The sequence below is a fragment of the Bison bison genome, unplaced genomic scaffold (genome assembly GCF_000754665.1).
Source record: "Bison bison bison isolate TAMUID 2011002044 unplaced genomic scaffold, Bison_UMD1.0 scf7180017864471, whole genome shotgun sequence".
Taxonomy (NCBI): domain Eukaryota; kingdom Metazoa; phylum Chordata; class Mammalia; order Artiodactyla; family Bovidae; genus Bison; species Bison bison.
Genome location: NW_011495032.1, coordinates 32,110,020 through 32,130,402, shown reverse-complemented (window position 1 = coordinate 32,130,402; position 20,383 = coordinate 32,110,020). Strand labels below are relative to the sequence as shown.

The 20,383-nt window shown below is 36.9% G+C and overlaps 1 protein-coding gene across 8 annotated transcripts in view; it reads left to right on the top strand.

Annotated features, from left to right (window-relative positions):
• The window catches only part of KANSL1L (KAT8 regulatory NSL complex subunit 1-like), a 125,903-nt gene that overhangs the window by 74,029 nt on the left and 31,491 nt on the right, over window positions 1-20,383 (top strand). For 7 of the 8 annotated variants that reach the window (XM_010861098.1, XM_010861095.1, XM_010861100.1 and 4 more), the window contains one exon: window positions 8,012-8,216. In XM_010861098.1, coding sequence (XP_010859400.1) covers window positions 8,012-8,216 — 205 coding nt within the window. The remainder of the gene's footprint in view (window positions 1-8,011; window positions 8,217-20,383) is intronic. The other variant, XM_010861101.1, reaches the window with a different exon arrangement.

Sequence of the window (20,383 nt, the reverse complement as noted above, 5' to 3'; positions counted from 1 at the left end):
TCAGCATCAGTCCTTCCAGTGACTATTCAGGACTGATTTCCTTTAGGATGGATTGGTTGGATTTCCTTGCAGTCCAAGGGACTCTCAAGAGTCTTCTCCAATACCACAGTTCAAAAGCATCAGTTCTTTGGTGCTCAGCCTTCTTTATGGTCCATCTCTCACATCCATACTGGTAAAACCATAGCTTTGACTACAGACTTTTGTTGGCAAAGTAATGTCTCTGCTTTTTAATTGCTGCCTAGGTTGCACAGAGTCGGACACGACTGAACCGACTTAGCAGCAGCAGCAGCAGCAGATTGGTCATTGCTTTTCTTCCAAGGAGCAAGCATCTTTTAATTTCATGGGGGCAGTCACCATCTACAGTGATTTTGGAGCCCAAGATAATAAAGTCTGTCACTGTTTCCATTGTTGCCTCATCTTTTGCAATGAAGTGATGGGACTGGATGCCGTGATCTTAGTTTTCTGAATGTTGAGTTTTAAGCCAGCTTTTTCACTCTCCTCTTTCACTTTCATCAATAGGCTCTTTTCTTTAATTCCTCTTCACTTTCTGCCTTAAGGGTGGTGTCATCTGCATATCTGAAGTTATTGATATTTCTCCCAGCAATCTTGATTCCACCTTGTGCTTCATCCAGCCTGGCATTTCACATGATGTACTCTGCATATAAGTTAAATAAGCAGGTGACAATATACAGTCTTGACATACTCCTTTCCCAATTTGGAACCAGTCTGTTGTTCCATGTCCAGTTCTGTTGCTTCTTGACCTGTATACAGATTTCTCAGGAGGCAGGTAAGGTGGTCTGGTACTCCCATCTCTTGAAGAATTTTCCAGTATGTCATGATCCACACATAGAAGAAAATAATAGAATGGGAAAGACTAGAGATCTCTTCAAGAAAATTAGAGATAGTAAGGGAACATTTCATGCAAAAATGGGCACAATAAAGGACAGAAACGGTATGGACCTAACAGAAGCAGAAGATATTAAGAAGAGGTGGCAAGAATACACAGAAGAACTATACAAAAACAATATTAATGACCCAGATAACCAAGATGATGTGATCACTCACCTAGAGCCAGACATCCTGGAGTGTGAAGTCAACTGGGCCTTAGGAAGCATCACTGCAAACAAAGCTAGTGAAAGTGATGGAATTCCAGCTGAAGTATTTCAAATCCTAAAAGATGATGCTGTTATCAACAATAAGAACCAAATGTAAGTATTGTACTCAATATGCCAACAAATTTGGAAGACTCAGCCGTGGCCATAGAACTGGAAAAGGTCAGTTTTCATCCCAATCTGAAAGAAAGGCAATACGAAAGAATGCTCAAACTACTGCACAATTGCACTCATCTCACACGCTAGCAAAATAATGCTCAATATTCTCCAAGTGAGGCTTCAATAGTACATGAACCAAGAACATCCAGATGTTCAAGCTGGATTTAGAAAAGGCAGAGGAACCAGAGATCAAATTTTTTTTAGAGACACATCTAATTTAGAAGATCATTTTACAGTGTATTCCAGCATTTTCTTGTTGCTACAGTTGAAGAGACTTGTATTTTTGAGTGAATGGGGAGGGGGGTGTAATTTTCCTACTTAATTCCTAGAGTAGGGAAAATGGGCTGGTCCAGGCACTGTTTTCTCTATATGTAGTAGATACTGCCTGGATCTCGTCCACTGGTCATCTGAGAGGTGCTTGTTTTTGCCATGTGGAAGACAAGCAGTGCCCCTACTAGGCCATTTTAGTGAGTTTCTATAAAGTCCTATTTTATGTAATTTCTTTAAAATATCATTGAGTATATCTGAGTAAATAATGTGTTCATTTCTCCAAATATTGTCAAGAAAAAGAAAGATAGTAAATTCAACTATTGGCAGGACGCTGGGCATCAGGGAAGGTTTGGAAAAGGTTGCCGCCTACTTTAGCTGCTATAGGTTGAGGTCATCAGACAACTCCAAAAGACAAAAAGTAGACTTGAAATAGAGATTACAAATTATGCAAAAATAGTGATTCTTAGGCGTGTACTTTATGAATATGTCAGTTTCATAGGGATCTTAAATCAGCACGAAGTGTGTGGCTTAATGTAGGAGATGTTTTTTCTTCCACAGTTCTGGAGGCTAGATGTTGAAAATCAAGGTGTCAGGCAGGGCCATGTTCTTTCTGAAGGTTTAAGGCAGAATCCTTCCTTGCATTTTCCTGGCTTCCGGTAGTTCCTAGCAGTCTTTGGCATTTTTGGCTTATAGACCATTTCTCTTCTGCCTTCACATGTAAGGATGTTATTCCCTGGGATCTCTTCCTGAACTCTTTGTTTCTTCTTATAAGAACATCAGTGACTGGACTTAGGGCCACCCTAATCCACTCTGACATCATTTTACCTCATTAATTACTCCTGAAAGTCTGTATTTCCAAGTAGGGTCACAATCTGAGGTTCCTGGTAGATGTAAATGTGACAACACTCTTCAGCCCTGTATAGCAAGTATGGGTATTTGTGTATAAGAATAGATTGGTAACTGGCAGGCTATCATAATCTCTTAGATAATACACATTCTAATTTTCTTCTCGATGTTGAGTTCTGCTTTTCTTAAGTGTGTTTAGTATAAGAGTACATGAATGTAGGGGAAATGTTGAAAAGTACTAAAACAATATTTTAAAATTCTGTGTTGAATACTTGTTTTCTGCTGCTATTTCTTGAGATTAGAAGATAAAAATAACTTTATGAAATCTTGTCTGTGTTTTTATGGTTTTAGCTTTCTAAATTTATAGCCAGGCCCAAAAGTTTCTTATTTAGTAAAAGCATTTGAGCATGGCATTATGATGATGATTCCAGTCCTTCTAAGAATACAGTTTGGCTTAAGCCAAAAGTTATTAAATACTTGAACAAGTTACTAAAAATCTTAGACTATCTTTCATTGAGTTTTAACACATGTATACCTGTGGTGGATTCATTTCGATATTTGGCAAAACCAATACAATATTGTAAAGTTTAAAAATAAAATAAAATTAAAAAAAAAAACAAAAACAGATTGAAATTAGACTGTTCTTCCTTATTTATTCACCATTTTCTCCATCACCAAGATGATACCAAGAACTTAGCAAATATATGTTCCTATAAGCCCATATCTTTAGATTGTTTTATTAATTTTGATACAAGTGAATAATGTTTGCAGAAAGTGATTTTGGTAGGAATTAATATTCAAATATCAGTTAAAAGATTTTTTTTTAATTTAAATTTTATTTTATTTAACTTTACAATATTGTATTGGTTTTGCCATATATCAAAATGAATCTGCCACAGGTATACATGTGTTCTCCATCCTGAACCCTCTTCCCTCCTCCCTCCCCATACCATCCCTCTGGGTCGTCCCAGTGCACCAGCCCCAAGCATCCAGTATCGTGTATCGAACCTGGACTGGCGACTCGTTTCATATATGATATTATACATATTTCACTGCCATTCTCCCAAATCATCCCACCCTCTCCCTCTCCCACAGAGTCCAAAAGACTGTTCTATACATCAGTAGAGTATACTAATGCATATATATGGAATTTAGAAAGATGGTAACAGTAACCCTGTATACGAGACAGCAAAAGAGACACTGATGTATAGAACAGTTAAAAGATTAAATGCTTCACTTCTGGGCCTTTAGTTTCTGCAGTAATCAGAGTAAAATTTTAACTAAAAAATTCACTTGAAAATTCCATTTATTCTCTGTAAAAGCAAATTGAATGCCTGTCGTTATTCATAAATATCTTAACTGCTAAGATTTTCTGGAATTGTAATAGACAATCAGTTATATCAGAAAGTCATTACTATTAGAAAAATTAGGCAATGTTAATAAAACAGGAACTCATGACTTTTGAAATATTTTCTTCGATAAAACTCTTGGTCATTTTGCACTTTTTAAATTAGAAGAAAAAATTTAAACTTTATCCATGCTTTCTCTTTTACAAATCAAAATATCTTACAGTTCTCATCTGCTTTATAATACTTACCCATTTATAATAGGCATATATGATTATAAGATAAAATAAGGTACATCATCGCTTACTATCAGAAACTAACTTTTGTAAGTCAAAATTAAGAGATTTAGAATGGAACTCAAGGCAGTGTAAATATGTCTTATTTTTCTAAATGCTCTCTTATAACCTTCTATTTAGAGCTTCTTTTGGCTCTTAAACTGTAATGTTCCATGTTTACTCATTCACTAAACTATTTAGGTAAGGTATGTAGTGTTATATGCTTCCCATATAAGGTATGGGCTTCCCAAGTGGCTCAGATGGTAAAGAATCTGCCTGCAGTGCAGGAGACCTGGGTTCAATCCCTCAGTCCAGAAGATCCCCTGGAGAAGGAAATGGCAACCCACTCTAATATTCTTGCCTGGAGAATTCCACGGACAGAGGAGCCTGGCAGGCTATAATCCATGGAGTTGCAAGGAGTCGAACATGATTGAGCAACTAACACTTTCACATTATGTGGTATTATATACATACCCTGTGCAAAGCACAGAGCTGGAGTGATAAATCTGAAAATGTATATATGTGTACATTTCTCCATTCATTCTATAAATATTTATTGAGCATTTGTCATATGCCAAGTATAATATCAGGAACTTCTGATAAAAAGTTAAAACACAGTCTCTCTATTACTTACAGTTTTAGAAAAGGAAAAAGACACTAATCAGATAGTAACACAAATAATTGTAAAATTGACATCATGAAAAATACTATGAAGAAAAGGTGAATGGTATTATCAGAACTCAGAAGGGAATTTGACTTTGTCTTTGGAGAGACTATGCAAGGGCTCAAAGACTTACCTGAGGTACTGACTTTTGAACTGAGAGCCAAATGGTTATTGGAAATTACATAAGTGAAGAAGGATGTGAGAAAATTCCTGGAAGCAGATATTATATATAGTAGGTTTAGTACTGGAGCAAGTGTGAGTTGTTTGGAATTAAAAGAGGCAATGTGGCTGGAACACAGAGAAGGAGAGGGAGTGTGACACATGAGGAGGCTGAGAGAGCAGACCAATCAGGGCCTTTTCCATTAAGGATTTAAGTATTTTTCTCAAGAGCAATGAGAAGGCTTTGAGAGATTTTAAGCAGTGTAGGCATGGAAGGAAAGGGTAAAACAGGACCAGATTTGTTTTCCTGAAAGATTAGAAGGGACTGGATGGAATAAAGTGTGAATGAGGGGGGCCCAGTTACAAGGGTATAGGAGGAATTCTGGCAGAAAAAAGCTTGGATTAAGAGAGTGGTAGTGGAAATGGAGAAAGGTGTAAGCCCAAAAGCACCCTCATTTCTTCCCCCTCCTCAATTATTTAGTTTATTTTAGAGCCAAATTGTACTGTCTGCCTATTACACAGGGGCCCTAGGCTATCCTTTTGGAGATTTTTATTGTTCTCTGAACAAAAGCTTCCAGTTAGAAATCTAAAGGAGTGTGATTTGTGTCCTTACCTGGTACTACACCACTTGTAAGCATGCTATTTCAAAATTATATGTTGATATTTATTGATAATTTTTGTGACAATTATGACAGTACTTGGCAGTGGCTTATTGTATCCTCAGTTTCTGGGGTTTCCTAGGGTACCCCCAACTCAGGGGAAAACTTAGCCTTGTCTCTTATTGAAATGTTTTTTTCTTCCTGGGTTTTCTCCTCCTCCTCCGGTGTCTCTTACATCTCCTGCACTGGCGGGCGGGTTCTTTACCACTAGTGTTAGGTATTGGATTATTATCTCCTGAGGGGAAAAATAACCTTGGATTATAGAGTCACTTAGGCAGCGTTTTGTTGTCCTCCAAATAATTTCCTCTTGTTCTCCTTTTCAGTAAGATTCATTCTCTTTAGTGTAAACCATTGGGCAGAATAAGTGAGTTTATCAGTGGTTTGCAGAGTTTATCAGTGGTTTATCATTTATCAGTGGTTTGTAAAGGGTAAATAACCCTTTACAGCAGCTTCCCAGGTGGCTCAGTGGTTAAAGGATCTGCCTGCCAGTGTAGGAGATGCAGGTTCAATATCTGGGTTGGGAAGATCCCCTGGCAGGCTATAGTCCATGGGGTCACAAAGAGTCTGACACAACAGAGTCACTGTCACTTTCATCAATTATTTATAAAGTGATTTAAGTGCCAACTTTGGTGAGCTTTTTCCAATGATACTGTATTAGTCTTTGAAACTTGAAAATGTAACATTTAGAGACACAAATAAGCTTTCCATTTATCTTTAAACTAGCCTGTGAGCCTCTCACCAGTTCAAAAGCTGAGAGATGTCATTCAGTTAAGAATATAGTGGCTCACCTCCTTATACCTCCTGCAGGGACGGGGAAACAAGTGCCCACTAACAACTAGAGAACTGAACAGAGGAAAGAACTGCTAGAACTGTGCTCCAGACTGCTAGAATAAAAACTCTTCATTATCCCTAGATATTACCCAAGCAATGTCTCTTTTAAGGAGCCAGTGTCATCTGCCTAGAGATTATTTCTCACTTTCTAGAAGAGCTACCTTTTGTGCTAGATCTACTCCTACGTTCCTGAATCCTCACTCTCCTGATGTGATCACCTCTAGTACTAACCACCTACTAATCAGTCTTTTTCCTGACCTTGGTTTACGTCTGTATCCGACATGCTTAGTACCTAACTTGATACTGGCTATCACCTATGCCTTCTGTTTACCCTTGATGTGGTAGCCCAGGTCAAGGGCTGGTTTCTCAAGAGCAGACTGTTACTTAGCACGTTATACACTTCAGGCTTTTATAGTCATACATATGATATATTACAAAAAGTAACATCAGTATATGAGACTGGACCTGTTAATTTGAGAGTATCGGTATATCCTAAACCTTTCTCAGATAGATAATCTTTAGAATATTTATTAACTGATAATTAAAACATTCATGACTAGAGCTTTCTGAAGACTGAAGTTAATATTTTAAAAATAAAATATTTATCATCAGATTTTTTTCCCTATACTGGTCTGGCCAATAGACATACTCAATTATGTATTTGTATGTAATCACCAAATTCCATATTTTATTATTCTCTTTTAGTTTCACCAACAGAAGCCATTCAGGTACCTTTATTTCTAGTTTCTTACTACTATATAAAGTTTTCTTGAATTACTTGCTTTATCTGAAAGAGAATATTGTGCAGCATTCAAAACCAGTGATACAGCTATAGAAAAACTGTATCTTATGTTTACCTTTAAACACTGATTCTACTTGAACCAAATAGCACATTTAGAATTTATTTGTGATTAGCAATAGCACATATAGATTCACTTGTTGATCTTAGAATGCTAAGTTGGCTAGCTTTTGTTTATATAAATAAGGTTGAACTGGTAGATTATAGTGCCTGAAAAGCTGAATATTTTATATGTAATATACTGGTATAAATAAATTTATGTGGTGACAGCATTAAATCCCTCCTGATCTAAAATATTTAAATATTTTAAAATTAATATGAGGGATAATTATAAAATTATGCTTATTTTCATGTGTATTTTGTGTGATCTGATAAAATATTTTATAGTTTGTATCTTCTGTATCATCAGAAATTTTAAAAAATTCTTAAAATGTAGACAGATTGCATCTTTGTTTCAGAATCCCCTGGTAAGATATGTAGTGCTTATTTAAGAGCAGCTAATGATGTAGTGATGAGACTTTAGCCTTTTTAAAATCTACAATCCTGTGTAAATTCACCCTTATTGAAAAAGAATTTGATGTAGATGCTTTTAACACTGTAATATTCATGATTATTGATTTACAGTGAAATTTACATTGTACTAGTGAATTTATGTGAGCATCTCTAACCTATGGGATATTTATTTTGCAGGAGAAAATACAGATTCTGTTTTCACAACTTGAAATGTAATTTTCCATTAATATTGATTCTTTCATCAGTTGTTACCACAAAATTGGCTAAAATTAATGCTCCTCTGTCATAATAGATCAAGGTGATTTACATTTAGTTTTCTTTGTCTTTGTTTGTTTTGTTTTATTCCCTCCACTCCCCAATTATTTCATGGCATTTCAGTGCTTCAGAGAATTTAGATGAGCTCTCTTCCTCCAGTAGCTGGTTACTTAACCAGAAGCACAGTAAGAAAAGGAGAAAAGACAGGACAAGATTGAAATCTCCATCCTTGACTATCATGAGTACAGCAGCTCGAACAAGGCCACTTCAGAGTTTCCACAAACGAAAACTCTACAGATTGAGCCCAACATTTTATTGGACTCCACAGGTAAGGTTGCCTTTGGGAAAACATGAACAAAAATTTTACTGTCCATATATTTAACAAGTGACAGGATATGAATTGTACATAGTTATTTAGAAGAAGTGAGATTTAATAATTTTTGTAACATAGCAGTGTATTCTGAAATTCTCACATTTCCATTTTTTTAAATCATGTTTAAACTAATCTGAAAGAAAATTACATATCAAGTTGATTTTAAAATTTTACCGGTAAGGGTAATAAGACACAAGCATGTTATATATTTGTCTTTTGCTTAGTAAAGAAAAAGGTAAAAATCTACAGGGCTATAGTTTATTTTGGAGGAAATGACATCGCTTTCCTTTATAGGCGTAGTATTTGTTAAATTTGATGAGCACCCCTTTTTCATATAAGCAGTGAAAGTTTAGATGACCATGCTTACACTTTTTACAAATAAAATATGCTTTACTAAGAGCATTCATTTTGAAAAGCATGTTTTTCATTTATTAGCAAAATATTAGGTTTACATCTTTCAGTACATATCTTAAATAAACTGTGATGGAGGGAAAAATAAGTCATCTCTAGTTATCATTAGGTATAACATGCTCTTTTTCTATATTTTAAATAATATGTCAGAGGAAAGGAATTTATCTTTGCTTTAGTGTTGTTTTTGAGTATTACTACATTAGCTATTTTTAAATATATTTCTATAACAAAATCAAGATGCTTTGTTTCATTAGAAACAAATTTCAAATTTGGTTTTATAGGATCCTTTTATAAATAGGACTATGAATTCTGACAAATTAATTCTTATCAATAATTTGATTTTTGCCATTCTGTAGTTCAGCTACTAGTATGCCCTCTCAACTTGAAATTTTTCAGTTTTATTTCAGAATTTTCAGAAATTTTACATAATTAATCAACCTAATAGGAAAATATTTTATTTAAAGTTTTTATATAAGAAATACTTTATTTAACAATTTTTATTTAAAGTTGCTATAAGCAATAAATATTTGAAATTGATTTTATAATTTCAGAGTTATAAATAGAATTGTCTAAGAGAAATATTTCACATATAAATAGGTCTTAATATTCTAACTGGAAGGAATCTATTTGAATAATTTAGAATATTTGCTCAGTATTGCTAACATACTGTGTATGCCTTAGTAATGTGAAGAATGGCTTGGAAAAGTGAACGAATTTAAAACTTTCAGTAAACAAAGGAGAAACAAGTCTAATATTATTGTTACTAATAGGCCATATAATTTATCATATTCCAGTCATAATGCTAAGCATATTCAGTATATTATTTTTTTTAGTCTTCAAACATATAACTACGAGGCATTATTAATCCCAGTTTTAGATGCAGAAATTGAAGTTTAGGGAGATTAAGTAACTTTCCCAAGGTCATATAGCTAGTAAGAAATAGGTCTGATTCCAAAGCCCATGTTCTTACCAATTAATATTTACATCGGTAATGACAAAAATAACCCAGATGTTTTTTAATCAGTATTTTTATTGCAGTATAGTTGATTTACAGTGTTGTGTTGATTTCTGCTGTACAGCAAAGTGATTCAGTTATACACACATATATTTTTTTTCCTTAATATTCTTTTCCATTATGGTTGTCATAGGATATTGAATATAGTTTTCTGTACTATACAATAGGACCTTGCTATATAAAAGCTTACGTCAGCTAACCCCAGCTTCCCACTCCATCCTTCCACCACATGTGCTCTTTTAGCAACCACCAGTCTGTTCCCTCTGTCTGTGATTCTTTCTGTTTCATTGTTAGTTTCATTTTGTCATATTTTGGATTCCACACGTAAGTGATATCATATGGTATTTGTCTTTCTGATATACTTCACTTAGTATGATTATCTCTAGTTGGATCCATGTTGCTGCAAATGGTATTATTTTGTTATTTTTTATGACTGAGTATATTCCATTATACCACATGTTCTTTACTCATTAATCTATTGATAGACATTCAGGTTGTTGCCATGTCTTGGCTGTTGTGTATAGTGCTGCTGTGAACATAGAGGTGCATGGGTCTTTTTGAACTATAGTTTTGTCTGGATTTATGCCCAGGAGTGGGATAACTGGATCTTATGGTAATTCTGTTTTTAGTTTTCTGAGGAACCGCCATACTGTTTTCCACAGTGGCTATACCAAAATTTTTGTTTGTTTGAAATCAGTAAAGACTGTATATTTGGGGGTTGGAGAAGGAGCTTGGTTAAAGGGACTAAGAAATGCACCAGAAAGGATTGGTTTCGAAAGATAATCCAAATTTTGAAAGGGTTTAGGTCAAGATAAAGAAAGCACTTGAGTAATTGGAACAGAGATGGAAAAAAAGTGTGTGTGTTTGCTATGTGAAAGGGTCTAGAACAATAATGTCTAATAGAATTTTCTGTAAGGATGGAAATTTCCATAATTATCTGTGCTGTCCAGTATGTTAGCTGCTAAATACATGTAACTACACATGAAGTGTGACTAGTGCAGCTGAGGAACTGAATTTTTGTTTCTATTAATTTTGATTTAAATGGCCACATTTGGATAATGACTACCAAATTGGATATGACAAGTCTAAACTCAAACTTACCATGATAGCAGTGAGAACACCTGGCACTCATTCGTGTTTTCTAATACATTCCCTACTGAAAGGAAATATGGATTGTTAGAGAAATGGCTGAACTCCAGGCTTGGGAAAGAGAGGATATAAAATAGGCCTGGAACATCTTATTGCTACCAGAAGGCAGGGACATTTTTTAAAAAATGATGATGGCATGTCAAGAAAAATAAACAAAAACCCAAGAGCTTGTTTGAATAAGCTTCACTCCCGCTGGCCAAATCTGGGGCTCTTTGAGCATCAGAATTAACAGTAATGAACCCAGTGGAAAAAAATAGGAAGCCATGAATCTATTCTGATGAGAAAGAGGGAGAGAGAGAGGATGGGAGGGAGAGAAAGGGAAAAGGGAAACTTTTACATAGAGTAGGATTCTGATTAATGTAGATTGAGCAGGGAAATGAAACAATCATTGCAGTACTCATAGTAAGAATTGGTTGGGTAAGAATCAACAATGCATGAAGAGTCTGGGGACAGGATTCAGGTGAAGTGTGATCAGGAGTAAGATTAATATTGTTTTAACTGTATGGTAGAGAACCAGACAATAATCTTGCCTGAGTGATAGAAACTAATATGGGAAGGATGCAGTATCACTATGGGTCTGATACAATATCACTATGAAGTATTCTGACCAGCGATACATACCTGAATTTAGCCTTAAGGAAACATCAGACAAAGCCAAAATCAGAAACAAAAACTGGCCTGTATTCTTAAAAAAATCAGTGGCATAAAAGCCAAGAAAAGCTGAGGAAATGTTTCAGAGTGAAAGAGAGACTTAAGGTATTTGACAACTGAATGAATATATGATTCAGGTCACAATTCTTTTGGAGGGAAAAGATTATGGGGACAATTGAGAAAACCGAACTATTGATGGTAGGTTATATTAAAATATTGTATTGATATTGAGTTTCCTGAGTGTACTACTTTACAGTTATGTGAGAAAATATATTTATTCTAAGAAATACACATAAAATGTGTATAGGGATAAAATGACTAAGGCATCCATATTATGTAATAAATTAACTCCTATGCATCTGGCATTGTGCTAGCTATGTAAGATCCTTGGCAAAATTTAGAAAATAATTATTTAAATGATTTTCTATAGTGTTTAATCTAATAGGGTATTGGTTGAGAAAAGCTTATATAAAGGGCAATGGAGAGAGGTGGGTACCAGTAACATACCACTCCCAGTAACATATAGTAGATAGATGACTGATCAGTATTCTCATTGCAACAAATACATGTAAAAGTTATTTTTAAAATCATCATACTATTCAATACATTAGGGCGACTTCTGGTTTCAGCTCCAACATGTAAAGAGCTTGAAAGTTGTTGCTCCTGTCCTTACAGCAAGAAGGTGAACAAATTGAAAATTGGTGCCTTTTCATGAACCCATCAGAGAATTGAGGTTGCATGGCAAATTGCCACCCTGTAGTATGGAGAGACAGGCAACCCAGAGTCACAGCCAAGATCTGGAGGAGAAACCACCGCAGTCACAAACTAACTGGTGGTGGTTGTTTAGTTGCTCAGTTGCGTCCGATTCTTTGCAGCCCCATGGACTGTAGTCTGCCAGGCTCCTCTGTCCATGGGATTTCCCAGGCAAGAATACTGGAGTGGGTTGCCATTTACTTCTCCAAGGGATGTTCCCAACCCAGGGACTGAACCTGTGTCTTCTACATTTGCAGGAGCATTCTTTACTACTGAACTCATTTACTGACACCCTAACCCCTAGACATAAGATGAGGTAATTAGGGTAGACCTTAACCCAGTCTGACTGGTGTCCTTATAAAAAGGGAAATTTTTATACGTACAGAATGAATGCCATGTGAAGATGAAGACTGAAATCAGAATAAATTCCTTGGTTCTTTTATAGACCAAGAAACACCAAAGATGGGCAGCAAAAACCAGAAGCTGGGGAGAATAGAATAGGTTCTTGCTGTCTTCAAAAGAAATCAGTCTTGCTGAAACACTGATCTGACTTTTAGCCTCCAAACTATGCAACAGTAAATTTCTGTTGTTTAAACCACTCAATTATGGTACTTTGTTATGATAGAGCTAGCAAACTGTTACAGTGACCTTATTTGGAAATAGAGTCTTTGTATATATAATTAAGCTGAAGATCTTGAAATAAGATCATTTAGGGGTTAGGATGGGTCCTAAATCATGTGACTGGTATGCTTATAAGAGAAGGGAGAGAGAGGCTGGAGTCACAGAGAAACAGAAAAGAAGCATTTGTGAGGACAGAAGCAGAGATTAGAGCTAGGGAATACGGAACATCAGGAGCCACCAGAAGCTGATAGATGCAAGGAACAGTTCTTCCCTACAGCCTTCAAAGGAAGCTCAGCACTGATAAAACCTCAGTTTTGGACTTTAGGCCTCCAGAACTGTGAGAAAATTAATTTCTGTGATTTTAAGCTGCCTAATTTATGGCAGTTTGTTATGACAGCCCTAGGAAACTGATATAGAGTTTGGTTCCTAGAAGTAGAATACTGCTTTAATAGATACATAAAATTGTGGGTGTGACTTTGAGATTGGGTAATTGGATCCAGGTTGGAAGAATTTTGAGGTGTGTGATAATCAAGTCTAGATTCAGATGAAAACTCAAAAGGAAGTGAAGAGGATAGAAGACAAAGGTGCTGTCATCTTAGAGAATAGACGTATTGTCATGAGCAGAATGTTACTAGAAAGAAATATGAATTTGTTAAAGGTGATTCTGGTAAGATTTTTGGTAACATCAGGAAATGTTACTAGAAACTGGAAGGAAAGTGATCCTTGTTATAAAATGGTAGAAAAGTTGGTTGAGTAATACTCTACTGCTGAATGGAAATCAGAGCTTGTAACCATTGAATTCTTGGATATTTAGCTAAGCAAATTATCAAGCAAAGTGTGGAATTTGCAGTCTGGTTTCTACTTATTGTTTATAGTTAAAATATCAGAGGATATGGGATTCTCAGGTGGTGCTAGTGGTAAAGAGCCTGCCTGCCAATGCAGGAGATGTAAGAGATGCTGGTTCAATCCCTTCATCAGAAAGATCCCCTGGAGAAGGGCAACCTGTTCCAGTATTCTTGCCTGGAGAATGCCATGGACAGAGGAGTCTGGAGGACTGCACTGCATAGGGTCTCAAAGAGTCAGACCTGGCTGAAGTTGACTTAGCATGCATGTATCAGAGGATATAGATAAATTGAGGAAGAAACTGTTAGGCAAAAAGGAACCAGAATTTGATAATTTGGGAAATTCTCATGCTTCTGCAAAAAATTATATAGCATGCTCTGGAGAGAATCCAAGGATGTGGCTGGACAATTTTTTGCTAGAGAGTTTATGCATATGACACTGGGATCCAATTTAGCTGAATCCAGGAAATAGAGAAATCTGAGAAATCTTGAGAAATCTGTATACAGGTTAGAACTGGACATGGAACAGTTAGAACTGGACATGGAACAACAGACTGGTTCCAAATAGGAAAAGGAGTATGTCAAGGCTTATATTGTCACCCTGCTTATTTAACTTATATGCAGAGTACATCATGAGAAACACTGGGCTGGATGAAGCACAAGCAGGAGTCAAGATTGCCAGGAGAAATATCAATAGCCTCAGATATGCAGATGACACCACCCTTATGGTAGAAAGCAAAGAAGAACTAAAAAGCCTGTTGATGAAGTAAAAGAGGAGAGTGAAAAAATTGGCTTAAAGTTCAACATTCAGAAAACTAAGATCATGGCATCCAGTCCCATCACTTCATGGCAAATAGATGGGGAAACAGTGGAAATAGTGACTGATCTTATTTTCTGGGGCTCCAAAATCACTGCAGATGGTGACTGCAGCCATGAAATTAAAAGACACTTGCTCCTTGGAAGAAAAGTTATGACCAACCTAGACAGCATATTAAAAAGCAGAGACATGACTTTGCCAACAAAGGTCTGTCTAGTCAAGGCTATGGTTTTTCCAGTAGTTATGAATGGATGTGAGAGTTGGACTATAAAAAAAAGCTGAGTGCTGAAGAATTGATGCTTTTGAACTGTGGTGTTGGAGAAGGCCCTTGAGAGTCCCTTGGACTGCAAGAGATCCAACCAGTCCATCCTAAAGGAAATCAGTCCTGAATATTCATTAGAAGGAATGATGCTGAAGCTGAAACTCCAATACTTTGGCCAACTGATGCAAAGAACTGACTCATTTGAAAAGACCCTGATGCTGGGAAAGATTGAAGGTGGGAGAAGGGGATGACTGAGGATGAGATGGTTGGATGGCATCACCGACTCTATGGACCTACGTTTGAGTAAACTCTGGGACTTGGTGATGGACAGGGAGGTCTGGTGTGCTGCAGTCCATGGAGTCACAAAGAGCTGGACACGACTAAGCAACTGAACTGAACTCAGGAAACAGAGATGGCATTATTTAGATAAGATCTAGGGAAAACCCTCTTGTCTAATGAGAGGGGTCATCTTGACATACAGGGGAGACCCACTAGGTTTTTGAAAATGTTATATTAATAGCAATTACTGGCTTAGATTGAAAGGGTCAGAAACTGCACAAAATGAAAGTTTTTAGACCCTCAAAATTTTACAGTCAGGCAATGCACGATAGAGCTACTGAGTAACAAACATATACTAACCTTCTGAAAAAAAGAAGGTAAATCATAGACCTAAATGTGAAAGGAGAACAATAAAACTAGAAGAAAACAATATCTTCATGTCTTTGGGGATAGTCAACTTCTTAAACAGGATATAAACAATACTAATCATAAAAGGAAAATTGTTAATTTGGACTTTGTTAAAATTATGAACCTATTTCCATTAAAGACAGCATCAAAAAGATCGATAAAGCATACACTGAGTTAAGACACTTGCTATATGTTTATATTTGTATGTCTCTCTCTCTCTCTATATATATATCCAACAAAGATGTTTATCCTGAATATATTAATAATTGTGAAAGTGAAGGTGTTAGTTGCTTAGTCGTATCTGACTCTCTGTGACCCCACAGACTGTAGCCCGCCAGACTCCTCAGTCCATGGGATTCTCCAGGCAAGAATATTGGAATGGGTTGCCATGTCCTTCTCCATTGGATCTTCCCGACCCAGGGATTGAACCCAGGTCTCCAGCATTGCAGGCAGATTCTTTACTGTTTGAGCCACAAGGGAAGTCATTAATAATTAAATTTATTCCTAAAAAATAAGAAAATAGCAATCCAATTAAAAATAGGCATAACCCAGAGTTGTAAACTTTAAAATGGTTAAAATAGTAAACTTTTATGTGTATTTTGCCACAGTAAGAACTTCTTTTAAATAAAAAAACAGAAAACTGAACAGGTCTTTTATAGAGGAGGGATATCCAAATGGACAAGTATATAAAAATGTTTAAAATTATTACTCATCAAAGGAATGCAGTTAAAACCACAGTGAAATACACTGCATACATATATCCTTATAATTCAGCAGTTCTACTCTTAGGAACTTTCCCAGGAGAAATTAATACATTTATACACAAAAAGACATATATAAGAATTATTGTAATAGCTTCCCACCCAGGTAGCGCTAGTGGTAAAGAACCCGCCTACCAATGCAGGAGACATAAGAGGCGCAAGTTTGATCCCTGAGTTGGGAAGATCCCCTGGAGAAGGAAATGTCAACCCATTCCAGTATTCTTGCCTGGAAAATCCCGTGGACAGAGAAGCCTGTTGGGCTACAGTCCATAGGGTTGTAAAGAGTCAGGCACAACTGAAGCAACATTGTAATAGCTTTACTTATTAAAGTCTGAAACTAGAGCAATCTAAATATCTATCGGCAGAATTGTGGCATATATCGGCAGAATTGTGGTATATCCATAAAAAGGATAGACTGCTTTTCAATAGTGTAGATGTGTTTCCCAGAATTACGTTGGCTGAAAGAAAAGAGTACATACTGTATATTAAACATAGATAAAAGTTAGCAGTGATAGACCTTACAATTGTGGTTACTTCAGTACAAGCGGTAGGACTTGCACTGAAAAGTCCTTGACCAGGAAAGGGTACAGCCAAGATTTCTGGGTTGTTGGAACTGCTGTGTATCTCGGTCATGGTGATGGTGGATGCTACATGTATATGTGTGCAAAGATTGATCATGATACGTATCTTCTTCACTATAGAAGTATATATGGATTCATGCTACACAGAGTTAGCCCATCCTTATTTTGGTCATCTCTTTTTACATAATAAACCATCCCCAAATTTAGTGGTTTAAAAACAATTTATAACCTCATGATTCTGTAAATTACCTGAGTGGTTCTTCTTTCAGTCTTGTCTAAGGGGTCTCATACAGTTACAGTGAGATGGCAGCTGGGGCTGGAGTCATCTAGGGTTTTGAATGGGCTTGAATAATTGGGTTTCATTCTCTCTTTATGTAATCTCAGAGCCTTTCCATGGAGCTTCTCCACCAGATTTTTCTTGAGCACAGTAGTTTTACCTGGTGATCCAGATTCTCAAAAATGCAAATATGAAAGCTGTCAGTGCTTTTTAAGACTTAGGTGTGGAATAGTGTGGTTTTATTGGTTAAAGGGAATCCATGTAGGATTTAATGTGGGAGAAACTATTGAAGGGCAAGAATACTAGGAGCCATCAGTAGGGACTACCATTGACCATCTCTGATTCCCAATTACTGACATCTCTCTCATATGTAAAAATGACTTAATCTTTTCCCGTCAGTTCAGTTCAGTTCAGTTGCTCAGTTGTGTCCGACTCTGAGACCCCATGGACTTCAGCACACCAGGCCTCCCTGTCCATCACCAACTCCCGGAGTTTACTCAAATTCATGTCCATCAAGTTGGTGATGCCATCCAACCATCTCATCCTCTGTCATCCCCTTCTCCTCTCACCTTCAATCTTTCCCAGCATCAGGGTCTTTTCAAATGAGTCAGTTCTTTGCATCAGATGGCCAGACTATGGGAGTTTCAGCCCCAATACTTATTTTCCCCTGAAGACCTCCAATTTCTCATCTCATTACCTCATTAGGTTCAGGCATAAAATCTTAAAATCATCCTCTTAAATCATGTCCAGGTACCTGCACTGAGACTTTTTATGTATGGCTCCCCAGGTGTTTTTCTTTAGGTTTAGCTCCTCATGTGTGGTTTCTCTGGATGGAAAGATTTGTGAACTAATGTTATTAGTTATTTGATTTATACTCAACATATAATAGTGAGACAGGGATAATCAGAAGAAATACTGCTCAGACAGGGGGAATGGGAAGAATATAGCAGTTCTGAAATACACAGTTACTGCATGTTGCAGGTTTGTTAATGTGGGCCTGTTCCTCTGGAAATGGTTCTTTCTTAGCTATTAGTTCTGCCCTAGCAACTCCTGGCTACATCCTCTGAGTAATCTTTTCTTTTCCATAAAAAGAAGCACCTTTTAAAATATGTAGTGGTTTTCTCAGCATGCTTCCTCTCTGTAAAAGACTGAAGGCCCAGAGGTCTTGTCATTTTGAGCTGCTTCTGTCCTAGTACAAGTTAAAGTCTAAAACTTCATGGTGTTCCTATGTATCACATTGAAATAAACTCCATTATAGAAATATCATATCTGCATACCTCTTCAACACACACCTTACTGGGTTTTGGACTTTGTGTGAGGCTGCTGTGGGACAATACCCTGAAGATACTTACTGGCATTTTTTGTGTAGCACAAGGCACACCTTTAAGATTCTTTAGAGCCTTCTTGTCTACATGCGAGGATCTGTGAACATGTTTCAAACCTTTCTAAGGTCTTGGTTTTCCAGTCTCATCTCTGAGATCCTGACTTTGAGGCCACAGTTTTACTGGCAGCTCTCTGGATTTGACCTTTGTACTGATGTCATTTCTTCCTGTCTGAAACTTTTGCTGTCTGGACTGGCTGTAAATGAGAAACAGTCTTATTTTTGAACCCATCAAGTCTTAGTTCTGTATTTTCTTTAAATTTTGCTTGAAAACTTAGCTCCTTTTGTACCTAAGCTCATTACTCCATCCATACTTAATCATAGGCAGTTAAGTGAACAATTGGCACTTAAATATTCTGCCTAGAAACCTCCTTAGCCAGATCTATGAATTCATTATGTACCATTTTTATCCTCCACATTTTTATAGGCAATTATTATACTACTTGTTGTGTCAGAGCAACAAGATAAAAGAAATAGAGGTAAAAGGATTGGGATAATTATTTAGAATCATCATTTGTAGAGGTTATGATCCCTTAGCTGGGCAAAATTCATAAAAAGCATAATTTAGTATGCATTTTTACTTGATTTTGTCCCTTTTGCAACAGTAATCTCTAATAAGAATGTCAGATAATAATAGCTAATAGTTATTAAGCAATTATGTGCCAGACACTGTTTCAACCTATGAATACCTTATACATAATTCTTCTTTCATGCCCGATTTTATACGAGAAAACCGAGGGGAAAAAAAAGAATTGGAAGATACGAAAATAAATGAAAAATATACAGGTTAGAGGAGAAGATTCAGCATATGTGTTCACAGAGGGAAACACCTAGGATAGCTGGCTTCTGCAACCACTTTTGTCCTGGAGCTTTGACAGAAATTTTTAAATTTGGTGCAGTTGCTAGTAGATGATGGTTATGGGGGATGCTGTTGGGCTCTTTTCTGAGACCTGAAACACACAGCCAGTTTTCACTTCAGAACATTTTTGACCAATGTTTTCCTCATCAGTTCAGTTCAGTTCAGTCAGTAGCTCAGTCGTGTCTGACTCTTTGCGACCCCATGAATCGCAGCACGCCAGGCCTCCCTGTCCATCACCAACTCCCAGAGTTCACCCAGACTCACGTCCATCAAATTGGTGAGGCCATCCAGCCACCTCATCCTCTGTCGTCCCCTTCTCTTCCTGCTCCCAATCCCTCCCAGCATCAGTCTTCTCCAGTGAGTCAACTCTTCGCATGAGGTGGCCAAAGTACTGGAGTTTCAGCTTTAGCATCATTCCTTCCAAAGAACACCCAGGACTGATCTCCTTTAGAATGGACTGGTTGGATCTCCTTGTAGTCCAAGGGACTCTCAAGAGTCTTCTCCAACACCACAGTTCAAAAGCATCAATTCTTTAGCGCTCAGCTTTCTTCACCGTCTAACTCTCACATCCATACATGACCACTGGAAAAACCATAGCCTTGACTAGACGGATCTTTGTTGGCAAAGTAATGTCTCTGCTTTTGAATATGCTATCTAGGTTGGTCCTAATTTTCCTTCCAAGGAGTAAGCATCTCTTAACTTCATGGCTGCAGTCACCATCTGCAGTGATTTTGGAGCCCAAAAACATAAAGTCTGACACTGTTTCCACTGTTTACCCATCTATTTCCCATGAAGTGATGGGACCAGATGCCATGATCTTCATTTTCTGAATGTTGAACTTAAAGCCAACTTTTTCACTCTCCTCTTTCACTTTCATCAAGAGGCTTTTTAGTTCCTCTTCACTTTCTGCCATAAGGGTGGTGTCATCTGCATATCTGAGGTTATGATATTTCTCCGGGAAATCTTGATTCTAGCTTGTGCTTCTTCCAGCCCCGTGTTTCTCATGATGTACTCTGCATATAAGTTAAATAAGCAGAGTGACAATATACCTCCTG